Below are 15,543 nucleotides of genomic sequence, written 5' to 3'. Positions count from 1 at the left end.
GCACATTGCTTTCTATCTACAGTCTCCTATAAGACATCCACACGACATTAATCTTTAGTGAAACAACAAACATTTTGCCATGCTGTTTCACAAATTCACTCCACAGCACGTGCTCTTCATTATTGTACATGCATTATGTTTTCTAAAATGCTGCTTTTCTCTTAACTCATAATCCCCCTTCCTTTTGGAAACATTTTTTTTAAATGTTTGTGGTATCGGATTATTCATTGCTCTCTACATTATTTGACCAGCTTTGAATTTGACAAGGTCCATATTCTTTAGGTTTAAGTTTAGAAGTAACACATTTGTATGCTGTAAATATTCCGCCTTATTTATTGCTCATTTTTGCAATGAGCAAAGCAGCTCTGAAGTGCATTTTTATGTTTCCCCAAATCCCCACGCAGTAATTCAAGTCTTGAGGACCAGACTTGGAAACCACTAGCCTAACATAAACTGACCGAATGATGTCGTATCTGTAGCTTAGAATACACATGTGCATTAGTGAGCCCTTTCTTTTCGCTGTTTTTGAGAAGTGATGAGGTTACTGAAGAACGCCAGCTTTGAAAACCATGTGTACCCCATATCTTTACCAGGAGGACCTTGGAGAAAAACTGCTGCTCCCTTGTATTGAAATGAATCAGTGGAGGTGGCATCTGGTCTGGAGAGATATTTAGCTCTTCATTTTGATTTGTTTTTTTCTGGTTTTATCTGAAGAAAACATCAAAGCAAACACATTCTGAGAGTTTTTGGATCTACCAGAATGAACTGGAGAGTTTTTCAAGATGGATGGAAACAGACGTATCTGATTGGTAGTTTTAAACATTGTAGCATCATGTGTTTCTTGTCCAGATTTCGTCCCATGAGTATCAAGACACAAACCCAGTATCAAATTGGCAAATGGTTTCATGTCTATGCAACATCTACCAGCATTAGGCATTTAAAACATCTAACAGTACATACACAAGGCTGAAATAATCATAATTAAAAAGAAACAAACATGCATACTTATTTGTGAACTGTCACTTTATAGCTTTGAGATTATTCTATCTTACATAACAACTGGTTTAGGTAATTGAGCTGAAAGTCACTTGTATTTTCTGCTTTTAAGTTCACCCTGGCATTACACATATTAATAGTGATTTTAACAAGGGAGTCAGTCTGGATTGGCTCACTTCATTAATTAAAGAGTCTGGCACATGCATGCTGACTTTACTTACCAGCCCTGGAGTTTGTGGTTTGGTCTGCAGAGTTTTGTCTCCGGTCCACTAAATAGTTTTTAATAGGTTTAATACTGCAGGAAAGTGGTGGGAATACTTAGTCTGCCATCCCCACAGTTATGTCAGCATGGGGTGCCAGATTTAAAAAGCACTCATCAAGATTATTGTATCAAGCAATTACAAAGTGCTTGTCTTCATACGGAGGCTCATTTGAGGAAACAAGCTAATGTGAATTACAAAAATTTTTAGCCACCGAACGAAAACACTCAAGAGGGCTTGGCTTAATGTGTGTAATTTTATGCACATTTATGTATCTGTGAATATGAAACAGATCAGCCAAGACAAGAGAGAGGTTACATCTTATTTACACACCTAAATTCAGTTCTCCCGAGTGAGAAAACAAGCGCTTTGATCTGCCTCAGAGGAGAGCTGCGTCGTGGCTCGGATGAATGGTGGAGGACAACGGGGTTCACGAAACCGTGAGGGTGTGAAAAATGGCATGCGAGATGAAAGGGCTGGCTTTGACAGAGGGATGCAAATGAAATATTATGTCTTAGTTTATGCAGGTCAGCCACCTGGCTGACTTTGTTGTTGGTCTGCAGTCACAAACCTGAGAATGTTACATAACTTTTTTTGTCCTGCTTCCCACTGATCATATTTGATTAAAAAAAAAGCATGTTCATGTGCAGACTTCTTTCTGATTATTTATAAATATTTTTTTATATACACTTCCATATTTGTGTGACCTGTATCTTCATTTATAGAAAATCATTGTAAGTCTTTTATCCTATTCTCTGTTTTGTTTTCTCCTCTCTGCTTCAATTAAGCAGTAATTGTTGCTTTAAATCCGCTGAATGAGGTTGAATTTGGTTGATTGCAGTTTGAGAAAATGAGAGTTCCAGCTGTGCTCTGGTTTTTGTTGTTTTGTTGGGGTTTTTTTTACTCTGAAATTGAGCCTATTCATTTTCAAATTACTGTCATTCTAGAAACAAATGGCAAATTTAACTTGCTGATTACGAGGACCACTTAACACAAATGCACAAGTGTGTATTACAAGTCATCCATGTGGAACAATATTGTGGATTTCAGAATATTTAAAGTTTTATCTGTATTTTTTTGGCTAAAGACATTTTGCAATTATGCAGATATAGAGTCTAGGTCATGAGTACTTTATTGGTTCTGGCCATTACAGCTCTCATAAACAAACACATAAAAAGAATATTGTTACACTTGGTTTATATTTTCCATATATACCATTATTTAAGTCTCATTGAGCTCAGAAATCTTTTAAGCCACAAAGACTTGGCTAAAATAGCAATCACTCAAATCAGAAGTGAATAAAACAGGTAAATACAATAAAACAGAATAGCTGGTAAAAAGATACTTATCTTCGGAAACCCGGCTGCTTGCTTTACGTTTTTAGCTTTCGAGCAATCCTTCTTCATAATTAAGAATGCGGTGACAGTGGAGAAGAACCAGTCCCTGAAATCACAGATCCAAAAGTTGTTTCAATGGGGAAGAACAACAGACACACATAAACACTGGACACGTTTAATGGAGCAGAAAATCAAAGGCAGTACACATAGGTCATTATAGCAATTAACCAGAAAATCATTCAGTCCCGGAAAGAACTCCAGAACACAGAAAAAAACTGCACCCGGTGTACTTTTGATGATTGAGAAAAACCAAGAGAACTCTAAATTAATGCCACGAGTACATGCCATTAAATTGCTCAGTAAATTACCTTTTCCTTGAACAAAAAACAGCTCCACACAGAAAATCTGAGCCAGGTGTACTTTCTATGATAAATAAAATCCAAAAGAAGACACACACATGATAGCAGCTCAGTCACAAAAACAATGACCCACTTTTTATTTTCTTTGAAACTATCAATTGTTAATCTGATGCTTAGTCTGCTTGAGGTTCAGTCAGTGGTTTTTTATTTCAATTCAAATGCCTAATAAAGACCACAATTACTTAATTAAGCTAATTTATTATATATTCTATGCAATAACTCTTCCATATTAGTGCATTAAACAGATCGGCCGAGTTTGATCTTCGCAATTTATATAAATATTAAATTACTCTACACTTATCACGGCCACATATGTAAGAATTGACCGAATAACTCAACTCTTCGCGTAATATGGTCGTTGCTTTCGGCCATAAACGTGCTGACATTTCCACCCGCTCCCTGATCAAATATCCCACGATGCACTGCACTTTCAGGAGACCCATTGAGTCCCATCGACCCCCTAAGTTATGAGACAAGCCTCTCAACAGGTCTTCCACACCCTTACTGTGCACATTAGTGCACAGATGCTGCCCTGCATGTGTGTGTTTGTAAGAGGCACGATTCAATTAGAGCTTCTGAGAGGAAGATTCGATTAAGGAGCACTAAGAATGAGGAACTTCTTTTTTTAGCAGCTTCTTGTTTATGGTGAACAAACACCCCAGGGAGGTATCACTTCTAATGATATTCAGAACAAGACGAGTTTCCCCTTCTTTTTCCTGTACGGAGCGATTGCTTGAAGCATATTGCATTGCATAAGAATGTAATTAGGCAATTTGCACCTGACACATGAAAGACAACTCAGAAAAAGTGAGTGTGAACAGCGGCTGAGGAACTTGAAGACCTACGCTAAAAACTATTAGCCAAACAAACGACTGATAAAGTGGGATGGGAATACAAATGTTCTTGTTTTTTGTGTTCGTAAACAGAGAGCAAATATGGATTTAAAAAAAGAAAACACTTAGAATTTGACATAGTTGTGCTATTTTTCTGTTTTTGGTACTTCATAATTCTGTCTAAGTTATTTAAAAGATGTGCAACTCTTGGAAAGAAATAGAGAATATTCTTGCAAACAGTTAAGAGGTCAAGTGTATTTGAGTGAGCATGACTCATTTCACGTATAAAACAAAGGCATAATTATTCTCACTGTTGCTTTTTTTTTTACAGTAATTTAGAGATTATGTGTTTTATAGGAAGCTGAGGCTAGAGACATTCATTTTTGGATGGCTTCTATCGGGTCCAATTGCAGATTATCACTTTTAATAATAATTTGCTTTCAGGCCTACATTAGACTCCAGAGTACAACAGAGGAGCTGACAGATGATTGAACAACTGCTAGACGTCTGGGTTATTATGTAACTTCAAATCAAACTCAAACCATCACCCCTCCACCACCGTGCTTTTTCCCCAATTGTTCTGTCATAGACCTTATCATGTAATATGTTTGCTGTTTTTCTCCAGTCACATGAACATTATCATAAACTTGATGAAAAGAACATAATTTTGCTCAAGTGATTATTACCAGTATAAACAGAATGTAGTCCAAAATTACATGAAACAGCAAAAGTCTAATCTTTTATCTATTTAATGTCAGAATGAGAAAGAACATATTGTGTATGTTAACTGCAAAGTTAAGTTTTACAGTTAAATGTTTCTTTCCAAAAGTTCTGGCTGTTCCATCAATTTTAGTAAGTCAAATCTGAACCAAATCCAGAGCACTAAACTTTAATCTGCTTCATCTAACTTCCCTTTCCTACTCAGTCTACCATTTCTAGCACTTTTATCTGATAAAGCATTTGTGAATCACAGATTGCAAGTTAGATTGAATAGACACATACATGCTCTTGAGGCGTTAAGTAAATGAAAGATGTTAGTTTTAGTATTTGGCTCTGAATTGTTAATTTATTTCCACCAGACAGAGATAAGTCTCTGTTGTCTTGTTTATCTTTCACATCTCCATTGTGCTGACTGAGCTCTCCATCTGCTTCAGTTTCCCCAAGTTTACTCCAGCTTTCATTGTTAATATGTCCCCAATTTGTCTATGTGCGCTCCTCTTCCTGCTCAGAAACTCCCCCCTCCTCCCGGACGCGTTTCTTCTTAAAACCCCTATCACATGTCCGAGAGCATGCGGGGCGAATTTTATATCCGTCTGCCTGCCCAGCCTTTTCCTTTTCCATTTTTCTCTGCCGTGTGTGTGCGTGCGTGTGTGCGCGCGTGTGTGTGTCTCCCTGCTGCCTCGTCACACACCTGCGTCTCTACCGTCCTGTTCTCCCCAGACATATATGAAGCACAACGGAAACCTCACACAACTCAACACAGACAGAGGTTCCTTTAATAGTCAGACTGAGAGGTTTCCAATTCCTCTCATGTATAATGGATGAGGCGAGTCTCTTGCACTATTGTTTGGGAATTTAAATCAGAATCCAGAGTGCTGAATGAAGAAATGGGAGGGCAAAATGAATCTGAGACCTTCTAAGAGAGACCTAATGATTACAGTTAACACCCCCTTTCTTTGCAACCCTGTGCAGTAATCATCATAGTGTCAGTCTCTAGATATAATCAGAAATGTGTGTGCATAGACTCAACCTGTGAAAACACTCTTTCACTCACAGAGAACGCCATTATACGGCACTGGAGGTTATATATTTCAGAGGAGATGCAGCAGAGCATCCTTGCAGCTGCATGGCGCTCTATTTTTAGAATGAGTAGTGAAGGAATCTTGAGGGTGTCGCAGCACGTGCAAAGCCTCTCGGTTCCTATTATGTCGCCACTAAACTGTATCGGAGTCTTACTCACTTTTGTCATCCCCATTAGCAGAGGAGGAGACGAGAGAATTCCGTGAGCATAGAAAAACTTTTTAATTTATGCCTGCAGTGTCAGAAAACAGAATTAGACGGCTGGAAAAAGTCATTTAACGCTGCAACGTTTCAGTTTTACTTAATGAGTTTGGGGCTTTTTGAGAAATATAGCTTTTTTTGTGATTGACAGTTCAGTGTTACAATGCCTTGCGCAAGTATTCACACTCTTTCCACATTTTGTCATAAACCAAACACAAACTTTAACGTACTTCATGTAGTACAAACTGCTTTCCTGCCTATAGCCATCACCATGTACAAAAACTTTTTGAAGAATCTTTAATTAATATGAGTTACACCAGCATTTAATTTCCCTTTGAGATCAATAAAGTATTTTTGAATTTGAATTGTTTACAGGTCATTCTTTGTTCTTCCACCTGTTGACTGTGTCACGTCTTATGATATTTTTTTAACAAGAGCTTAATTCTCGATTGTGACTCTCTTCAATTTCTCCAGAGTTACCATTTCTTTGTTTCTCTGATTAATGCTTTTCTTGCCCAGCTCGTTGGTTTTGCTACATTGTTGACTCTTAGCAGCTTTGCAGTAAGCAAACTGGCATTGATTGATTGCTTCATTTTTGGATGTTGAGTTTAAAAGGGCTTTGTGATATGTTGAAAGTTTGAGATATTGCGTTTTAACCAAACCCAACTGCACTTTAGCCTTTATTTTCTGCATCTTTCTCATTGACCTGTCTGCCATTTCCCTTTGGTTTTCAGGAAACTATTGGTTCATTTTTCTCTAACAAACTTCTGAGGCCTTAACAGAAGAGATTGATTAATACTGACATTAAATTTCACTGTCAACACCGAATAAATGATCTGGAAAGCAATAAGACTTGTTTAGTGGTTATTAGAGTAAAGGGGCTTTAATATACATTAAAATGTATATTGTTATATTGTTGTTTTTAAACAATATAATCAAGGATTTACAATTAAGAGCTGCTTTCTGTTGGTCTATCATGTAAGATTAAATTAATTAAGAGTCAACGGTATCAAAAAAACCTCTTCAGACATGCATACATCTGCTGACCAACCTTCCCAAAACTCTACAATCTTAATAATGAGACTTTGTTGTTATTTTTGTCCTTTTCTTTAAGACAAATGTGACCTTGGAAATAGGTTTAACTGAGTTAACATAAGGAACTCTGAAAACTTGACCATCAATGTGAACAGGATCTGTTTTTACAGTAACGTTGCTCTTTCTGGGATTCAGTGTGTATGTGTGACCTGTGTACTCCCTGGTCTGGACAAGCTTCAATAAATGAAGCCATTGGCAGGCAGCAGGGGAACTCTTATAGATTATCCTTCAGTGGAAATCTTCAGTGCAGGAAGGAGTCTCTGGATTGTCTGTCTATTCTTATGTTTATTGTCAGGAATAATTATATGACGGCAAATCAAATCATAATGGATTGCTGCTTCCAGCATAAATTTAGTTGAAATTAAGGACAGTCAGTCTGACGGCAGAGTTATGGATGGATTGCTCACAAATACACTTGTAAGCAAACATAAATTACCATAAATATGCTCTTTGGCCTTGTGGAAGCCCTTTCCAGAATAGTTGAAGCTGGCACAAATGCATAGAGTGCACCAACATCCAACTAAGCCATATGGGATGAAATGTATTTCATGCGTGTGAAGTCATACTTTTGGCAGTATAGTATATACTGTTATCTGCTTGTGTCACTAATAGTGTTTAGCTAATAGTCACTGATCTCAAAGATCAATAAATCCAACTTTTAACAAGCAAAAGTTCAAATCAGACGTGGCGCCATCCTCATATCTAAGTTTGACATTCCGTACAAATCAAGCACAGCAGAAGAATTATGTTTTATGTTATAATTTCCCCTTAAGTCCACAAGATGACCTGTCAGATTTAGGACTTAGCTAATTACTTTTGTCACCACTGGAACAAATCAAGATGCAGAGGAAGTTGCATCTTTGTAATGTAAAGTAAAACTAGTAAAACTATATTGCAGAAAAAAATAAATAATGCAGGATCGATTACATATATTTTTATCTCTTATTTGAAATGTGTTGTGTCGCAAAAGGCACCAACCAGCTGACAGAAGCCTTTCGTCGTTCAGTGTAACTGTGTGTATCTCTACTCCTCGTGGTAATATTGATGAACAGGTGAAAACAAGACAAGTTGTTGACCCTTTTCAAATGTATATCTTTAATAATTTTTCAAACATGTGAAAACCTGTTCCTGCTTGTAATTAGTAAATTAGGCCTTAAAAGCTTAACTGGCATTGTAAACATATTAGGTTATGAAAACTATTTAAGCTGCAAATGAATGAGGGATGTTTTGTTATTTAATTTTCTTAGCAAAACAGGTATAACATCTGTATTTTAATAGAGGACAGGAAAGTCAGACTAACACAGTTAATATGCTGTTTCAGTTTGCTTGCCCTTGAGAAACGTTGTGGATATACAAAAGTAACAGCACAAAAATGTTAAATCATCCCAGCTTAAAGACAAAATTACCAATAAGACAAGACACCGTACAAGAGTAAAACAGCGAAAAGATACAAAAATTCCAAACCTGCACCTGCAGCTAGTAAGTGTTTGCCCTCAATGTGTCAGAGACACAGTAACTACATTTCGTTCCCATGGGATCGGCCTGGAGGCTACTAAAAGGGAGAAAAATAAAGTTAAGTCTGCAAACATTGCAGGTTGCAGAAAACCAAAATCTTTGATGAAGATAATTGTTTAATTTTACAAGGAGTCTGGCTTTCAAAGCAGCATGTGCTCAGCTTCTGGTTATCAACCCTAATGCTACTATTGTCTTACAGCCTCCGTATGCCTTCATGTGAAACTTTGTGGAATACATGTGGGTCAATACAAGACAAAATGAGCAAATGCACAGCAATTTCAACAAAAATCTGGAAATCGGATTGATCGACTAATGAAAACTGCGGCAGAAACATTTGAATGCATTACTTAGTGGCTGTGGAAGAATTACTTGTTGCAGGAGAGATGCAGACCTTAGCAGGTATAAATTATGCTTTAAACACACTTAAAGGAAAATCAGTGTGTCTTCATGTGGTATTTTGAGTAGCAGAATGATGTGTACCACTTTTTAAGGCTAAATACAGATTAAAATTTGGAAGTGCTGCATATGTATATATATTTTATTCTCTTTTTTTCACTTTTTATAGACGCCGTATTAAGCAATGCTGATTAAGAAGCTGTTTTGAAGTGAGGTTAAACATCTAAAGCAGGTTAGACATCGCTAATCTATACTTGAGTTTATTAACAAGACAAAGCCTGCATATTAATATCACACTTAGTGAGTAAACTAGGCTGATGACATTTAACATCAAACAAATTATTTATTCGCTGTATGCTGTGGAAGGGAAGTAGCAGCACTTATTATCCGACATTATGGTGACAAGGCATGCAAAATAATTGGTAAACAAAAAATAGATAAGAATAGATAATAGCTGTGTCACATGCATCATTCTTTCAGTTATGCTAAGCTGAAGGCGAGGAGCTGGAGGTCTTGTCTCTATCCCCAGCGGCCATTGGAGAGAGGCAGGGGACATCTGGACAGATCACCAGTCCATCACATGGCAGCACAGAGACACACAGGATAGACAATTTAGAGAGACCAGTTAATCCATCTGTCACAGTTTTGAACTGTGGGAGGAACCTGAACCAACACGTGCATGAGGAGAACATGTAAACTCCATGCAAAAAGATCCCAAGGCTGCATTTGAACCCAAGGTTGCTGCAAAGCAACAGGGCTGCCAACTGTGACATCATATAGCCTGTGAAGTCAATAAACAAACCGAGCCGAGACCATAATTATCCACACTACTTCTCATTCGGTTGAATAATCCACGTAAGCTTGGCGGGAGGGTTAGCAAAGTTAACTAACATGATTCGATTTATGGTATTTTAAGGTAATTAAAAGTTTGATTTTAGTTTTTATTTTATCTTTATTTTAGTCTTCCAGAATGACAGAAAGTTCTATGGTTTTGTTTGTTTGACCATCTTATAGATTTGCTTGATAAAAAAAAAAAAAAATGTTTTTATTACTTATCTTTGGTAAAAAAAAAAAAAAAAAAACAACACCCAAACCCAAGTAGCTTCTGACCAAGCAGCAGGAGAAAATTCCTCTTATTGCAACATTTTATTGCACATGATCAGAAGGACTTTAAACAACAGGAATGGTGCGACTATAACACTTTGTATGTTGATATGCAGCACATGCCTCTTTCCCTTTAAATTATTTTGTCTTTCAGATGCAGAAAATTTAATACAACAATTGTCAGATTAAAAGGACTTTCTAAAAATAACAACCTTTAAGCGGGTATTAAACATACTGTTCCTTAACAAGCTTACATTTCTCACCTATTTTTTTATGGGCCCAGTGTAATGTTCTAATATTATAATGTCACATTTTTATAAGTTCTTAGTACAGAATGATGATTAACAGGAAAAAAAAAGTATTTTCAAACATCCATCTGTGTGCATTGAATCTAAATAATTCATTACACACAGTATTGTCAACTTTATAGACTGTGTATGTATAATACACAGTCTATAAAGTTGGACTAAATAGAATTTTCAATAATATTCTAATTTACTGAATGTGTGTGTGTGTGTGGGGGTGTGTGTGCGTGTGTGTGTGTGTGTGTGTGTGCAGCTTGATGTTAACTAGGTGCCAAACCGAACTGGTTATGATAGCAGATTAAAAATACTGTAGTTGTTGAGTTTTAGAGTTCATCCCGTCTATTTTCGGCACATCTCTGAGCATGTGTCTCCACTTTGCTGTCAAGTTTGAGTATTTCTTTCTGACACGTGGACAGTTAGACATGCAAACGCACTGCCTGTTCTCAGTAAACCCATCAACGTAAACTGAGGTCACACTGTGAAATTACATCGAGTAAAAACTGTCCTTCACTCTGTGTCCTACTGCTGTCTCATTGTCTCGGTTTCAGACTAAGATTGGCTGAAGAGGGAAGATAAAACTGCCATATCTTAATCTGTGGGTGGCACAAGCTTTCAAAGAAGGCAATTAGGATTATAATTTATAGTTCCCTTGCTCTTTTTCTCCATTCTCCTCTTTCCTTTTGTCTTGTCTGCCACTCATCCGTCCCCTCCAGCCCATAAATTAATTCCTTTGTGTGTGTATGTCGTTGTTTGTGTATCCCCACAGAGCAGCGCGAGCATTTGGAGAGTACCTGTCCCACACGCACCCTGAAAACCGAAACGGATCAGGTCAGCGTCTCTGTCGTCCCGCCATTTGTCCATCCCTCTGTCCTCTGCTGTGTTTTCCTTTGAGGTTTTAATCCCTCCTCCACCTGCTTCACCTCATCCTCTATTGAAATGCCAGGCTGTGCTCACTAGTGTGTCACTACAACCGCTGACAACCACAGGGATGATGATGATGATGATAATGATGATGATGTTGCTGTATCTGCTGTGCCATCCTAAGCTTTTTCTTCCTCTACTTCCTCCTCCTCAGCTTAAGTGGTTTTACAATTAGCTTATACTGATATTTCTGTGTTTGTCTCCTTCTTTCACATTGTAGCTCATCTTCTGTGTGAAACCTTGGTGGGTCCTGATCCAGAGTCGTCAAGAGACGCGATTGGACTCAACAACAACAACACTCACCTCCCTCCCTGTTCCTCTGCTAAAGGCTGTACGAACAAACCAGATCCTATCCTGGCAAAGGAAAAGCTGGGCCTAATCCAGCCTGCTCTCCCATCCATCACAGTTTCTACCAAACCGACTTGTCTCTCGCTTGAACATAGCTTCGCAGCAGAGGAGGACCAGAAGACGTCATTCGAGTGCACCCGTGTGTACACCATCTCCTCCCAGCACGGCATGCTGATGAGCAGTGGCCGGGGCAGCAAAGAGAGCCTAGAACTGGACATCCTGAAGGAGAAGTCCGGGAGCGGTGGGGTGGGGTCTAGAGGTGGCCCAATCCAGCCCTCCACCTCCCCGTCCTCTGCCTCCTCATCTCCAACCCAGTACATCCGCTCGAGCAGCAGCCGAGGCATCAGCAGTTGTAGCCACACTCACCACCACCACCACACCCCCGTCTCTGGAATAAACGCCTCCTGTAGCAGCGGCGGCATCAGCGGGGCAAGCAGTCAACCACAGCAGCAGCAAGCGGGTGCAGGATCCCACTCCCATCACACGACCCACCACCACGCCCATCATCATCATCACCTATCCCAGCCCCCGCTGCAGACCTCGGTCAGCGCGCACAACATCCGCAGCCTCGGTGAAGGCGCGAAAGGAGAAGCGGAGTGCAGCGGGCTTGCTTGCGATTCGTGCAGCGGCACGCCTTCGCGTAGCCAGGGGTCGCTGGACCTGGAAAGTACATCGAGAGAGGCAGGCAAGCAGCACCGACGCCTAGAGCGGATGTGGAGTGTGGACCGGGTGACTGGGCTGGAGAGAGGTGAGAGGGTGGATGACACAGAGGAAGCGAGAGGCGCTGAGATTCAAAAAGGGAAGGGGTTGGCGTGTGACCCAGTTTCTCTGGGCTCACTAATATTGGACCAGAGAAGAAATAACATTTGAGCATTTCACTTTCTTAAAAAAAAAAAAATACAGTAAGAGCTTTTTTGCTGCTTCTAGGGGTGTAACAAGATCTTGTGAGATTTCTCTTGCAAAGCAGTTTGCCTGATAAAGCAAGCAAAAGCTGTATTTATTAGGTCCTGTTGTGAAAGTGCATAACATCCCGGATCTATGATTCTGGCTTTTATTTTGACATAGAAAAAGCAGTAGCATGGAAAACGTGTCCATCACTTTAACATTTTAGGTAGTTATTTGAAAAGAAAAACCACCGAGAGACAAACACTTTGTAAAACACTGTGATTTTGACTTCTTATTTGGGTTGAATAGCATATTTAACAACAGTTGCAAACCCAACATCATGTATTGTTTTGTCTCGTGAGAAGAATGTACCGTTACACCCCTAGTTGTTTTACTTTCTGATGTTGACAGACAAACAGACACACAATCACACACTCTTCAAATGCATTTTTTCTCCGGTCTGCTGGGGACTGAAGGGTTGGTGTTAGATGTGAAGTGGTGGTCTGCATTTCCTGATTCTTCGTCTAACCGTTTCTCCTCTGCTGTCTCTTCCCCTTGTTTCTCCCTCTCTCCATTTGTGGAGTGGTGCACTGTGAGGTGCTGGTGCTGGTTTTGTGCTTTTCTTCTACATTCATTGCGATACTTGCCCCTCGTACAGTACACAAATTGTTTTCTTTCGCCTGCTAACTTTGGAACTCCAATTTTTCTCTCAAATTGCAGAGGACACCAACTGGTTCCCCAAGGAAAACATGTTCACCTTCCAAACAGCCACAACAACAATACAAGCGTAAGTTTCTCACATCCTAGTCGTGTAAACTTAAACTTAGGAAAGTCCAGGACATATCTAGTGTTTTGGCACTTAAAGTAAACAGACAAAATAAAGATTATTATTATCCTCATTTATGAAATTAGACTTGTTTCAAATTTCCCAAGCTTCAAAAAAATTGTCAGTGACCTGCAGAAAACTTCTTCCAAACCTATTATATGTTGAGTGATTTTATTGTTGGTTTATAGTAATAATACTGCAGCAGTGCGTTTTTTAAAGCAGAAATATGGAGCAAATACAAACAGTTCACATTTAAGTAAAAAAATAAATAAAAAATCTACTTTCCAGCATTGCAGTTGATAAATCATAGCTTTAACTTTATTATTGTCCACTTATGTGCCCACACAATAAAACTGAACTACTGCAAATATCAATAGCGGTTGGATTAGATAAGAAATTTGTTCTTCAGGAGCTGGAGCAAACACAGTGAGGCTTAATGTAAACTAGTTAAATTACTGAGAAAACTAAGAAGTTCTGCAGGTTAATCTGAAAGTACTGAAACCTATAGCGTAGCAATTTTGTCGTTACATCTAGAAAAGTTATATAAATTTTCCCTCCCTTCCTTCCTCCGGTCCTTCTTTTCTGCGTCCAGACTGCAAATTAATCACGTACGCTTGAAGGCATTCCTTTAGAGTCAGAGGAGGAAGTAAATGTAAAATATTCACTTGTAAATATAGGAAAAAATTCAAGCAATACAAGAAAAAGTCCAGATAAGCTAAGATAGAAGAACTGCACCACAAATACGTCTGCTAGCATGAGTTTCAGTTGGTGCACCAACGACAGGAGTCACTTAAAAATGAAATTGTTATTCAGGTGATCTGTTTTTGTCAGAATAGGCTAACATTTTTATTTTTTTTTCAAATGCACTTTTTGGACTTTACCCTCTGAGTCTTTGGATCTTGGCTTAGTTGTTCATGATTAAAGTTTAAAATCCTTCACGGTTCATCTACTTTACAAAACTGCACCATTTCAATGCTCATAAAAGATGAATTATCAAGTGGAGTTATTAGCAAATGATTTATTCATGGTGACCAAACACTGACATGTTTCACTCTTTTGTGTTCCTCTGTTTTTGCTTTCGGATGCATTTTTGGAAACAGGATATCGTAAGTATTACTCCCTCTCTGCTTTTCCATATTTTCAAACTTAACCTTAACTCCTGCTGCTTAACACTGATGTGCACAATTAACATTCATTCATATATTATATCACAGAAAACTAGTTTGTGTCCAGGAAAAATTACTATTGTGTGTACCAATAGAGTACTATACCAGTTTGTATCTTCCGACTTGCAAACCATACATAAAATCTTTCTCAAAGCTCTGCCCTATTGATTGTCAGCTGATGGATGTCATCTGTGAGAACCGCTACAAAAAAGTCAAACAGCAGAAAGTTACAGGATTTCATGCAACAAGAGTCAGTCCAGAATAATCCACTGAAGCTGAGTTGACGTGCCAGGCTGAAGTCTGGAAAATGACTCTGCTGGATGACCGAAGCTCTGCAAACTGTTCACAAGCACACAGGGATGGATAGTTTTACTTGAGCTGTTCAAAATCTTTGTGCCAGTCATGACCAAGTGCAGTAATCCCACTTTTCACTCATCCTAATTATTACCGAGTGTGAGCTAGCTGAGTTAAACTGAATTTGAAAACCTGGAAATTGACTTGGAAAGATTTAGTAAGGAGAAATAGTTCCAATGTGTGCTTGTAAACAATTCAGTTATAGTTTAGTAGAAAGTTAGCTACCAGTTTCAATAAGCTAAATATTTCAATAAAGCTGAAGCCAGATAAACAGGACGAAGCATTAAAATGCAATAGTACCTTCATATAAGCTGCAGTAAAGGCCAGCATTACTACTCCAGCACAACTGCGCAGGAAGTTAGAAAAGCCAGTCATAAGAGATTACTTGTTTTGTCTATGACAACCATTTAGGCAGATTGCTGCTGTCACAAATGTGTCCAACTAAGATAAAACTTTTGCCTCCCCTTCATCAGACAGCACAACTTATCTCACTAACCCAACTAACATTTGCTGCTATCAAACTTAAAAATGTTCTGTGTTGTGTTGGTCCACCACACAAAAACCTATTAATTTTACACAGAATTTTGGGCAATTGTGAGATGAAAACACAATATTGTTGGAATAGAAATGAACAAAACGAGCCTTGTAGTCTATTTATTCTGTGATGCCATACTGCTTAGGCTTTGCTTGACTGTGAAACAGTTTTGAAATCTAGACCTATGAAAGTGATTATTTTTGCTTTTTTTCAACTATGACTCTTGCTTTAAAAGTTATGGAGTATG

General features: G+C 38.6%; 1 protein-coding gene across 7 annotated transcripts in view; it reads left to right on the top strand.

The window, feature by feature from the left end:
• Positions 1-15,543, top strand: part of nsmfa (NMDA receptor synaptonuclear signaling and neuronal migration factor a) — a 38,443-nt gene that overhangs the window by 2,797 nt on the left and 20,103 nt on the right. For 4 of the 7 annotated variants that reach the window (XM_008423961.2, XM_008423963.2, XM_008423964.2 and 1 more), the window contains exons 2-5: positions 11,028-11,089; positions 11,403-12,278; positions 13,136-13,202; positions 14,342-14,347. In XM_008423961.2, coding sequence (XP_008422183.1) covers positions 11,028-11,089; positions 11,403-12,278; positions 13,136-13,202; positions 14,342-14,347 — 1,011 coding nt within the window. The remainder of the gene's footprint in view (positions 1-11,027; positions 11,090-11,402; positions 12,279-13,135; positions 13,203-14,341; positions 14,348-15,543) is intronic. The other 3 variants (XM_008423962.2, XM_008423966.2, XM_008423965.2) reach the window with 2 other exon arrangements.

Source organism: Poecilia reticulata, linkage group LG12 (genome assembly GCF_000633615.1).
Source record: "Poecilia reticulata strain Guanapo linkage group LG12, Guppy_female_1.0+MT, whole genome shotgun sequence".
Taxonomy (NCBI): Eukaryota; Metazoa; Chordata; class Actinopteri; order Cyprinodontiformes; family Poeciliidae; genus Poecilia; species Poecilia reticulata.
This window is presented reverse-complemented; position numbering and strand designations above follow the sequence as displayed.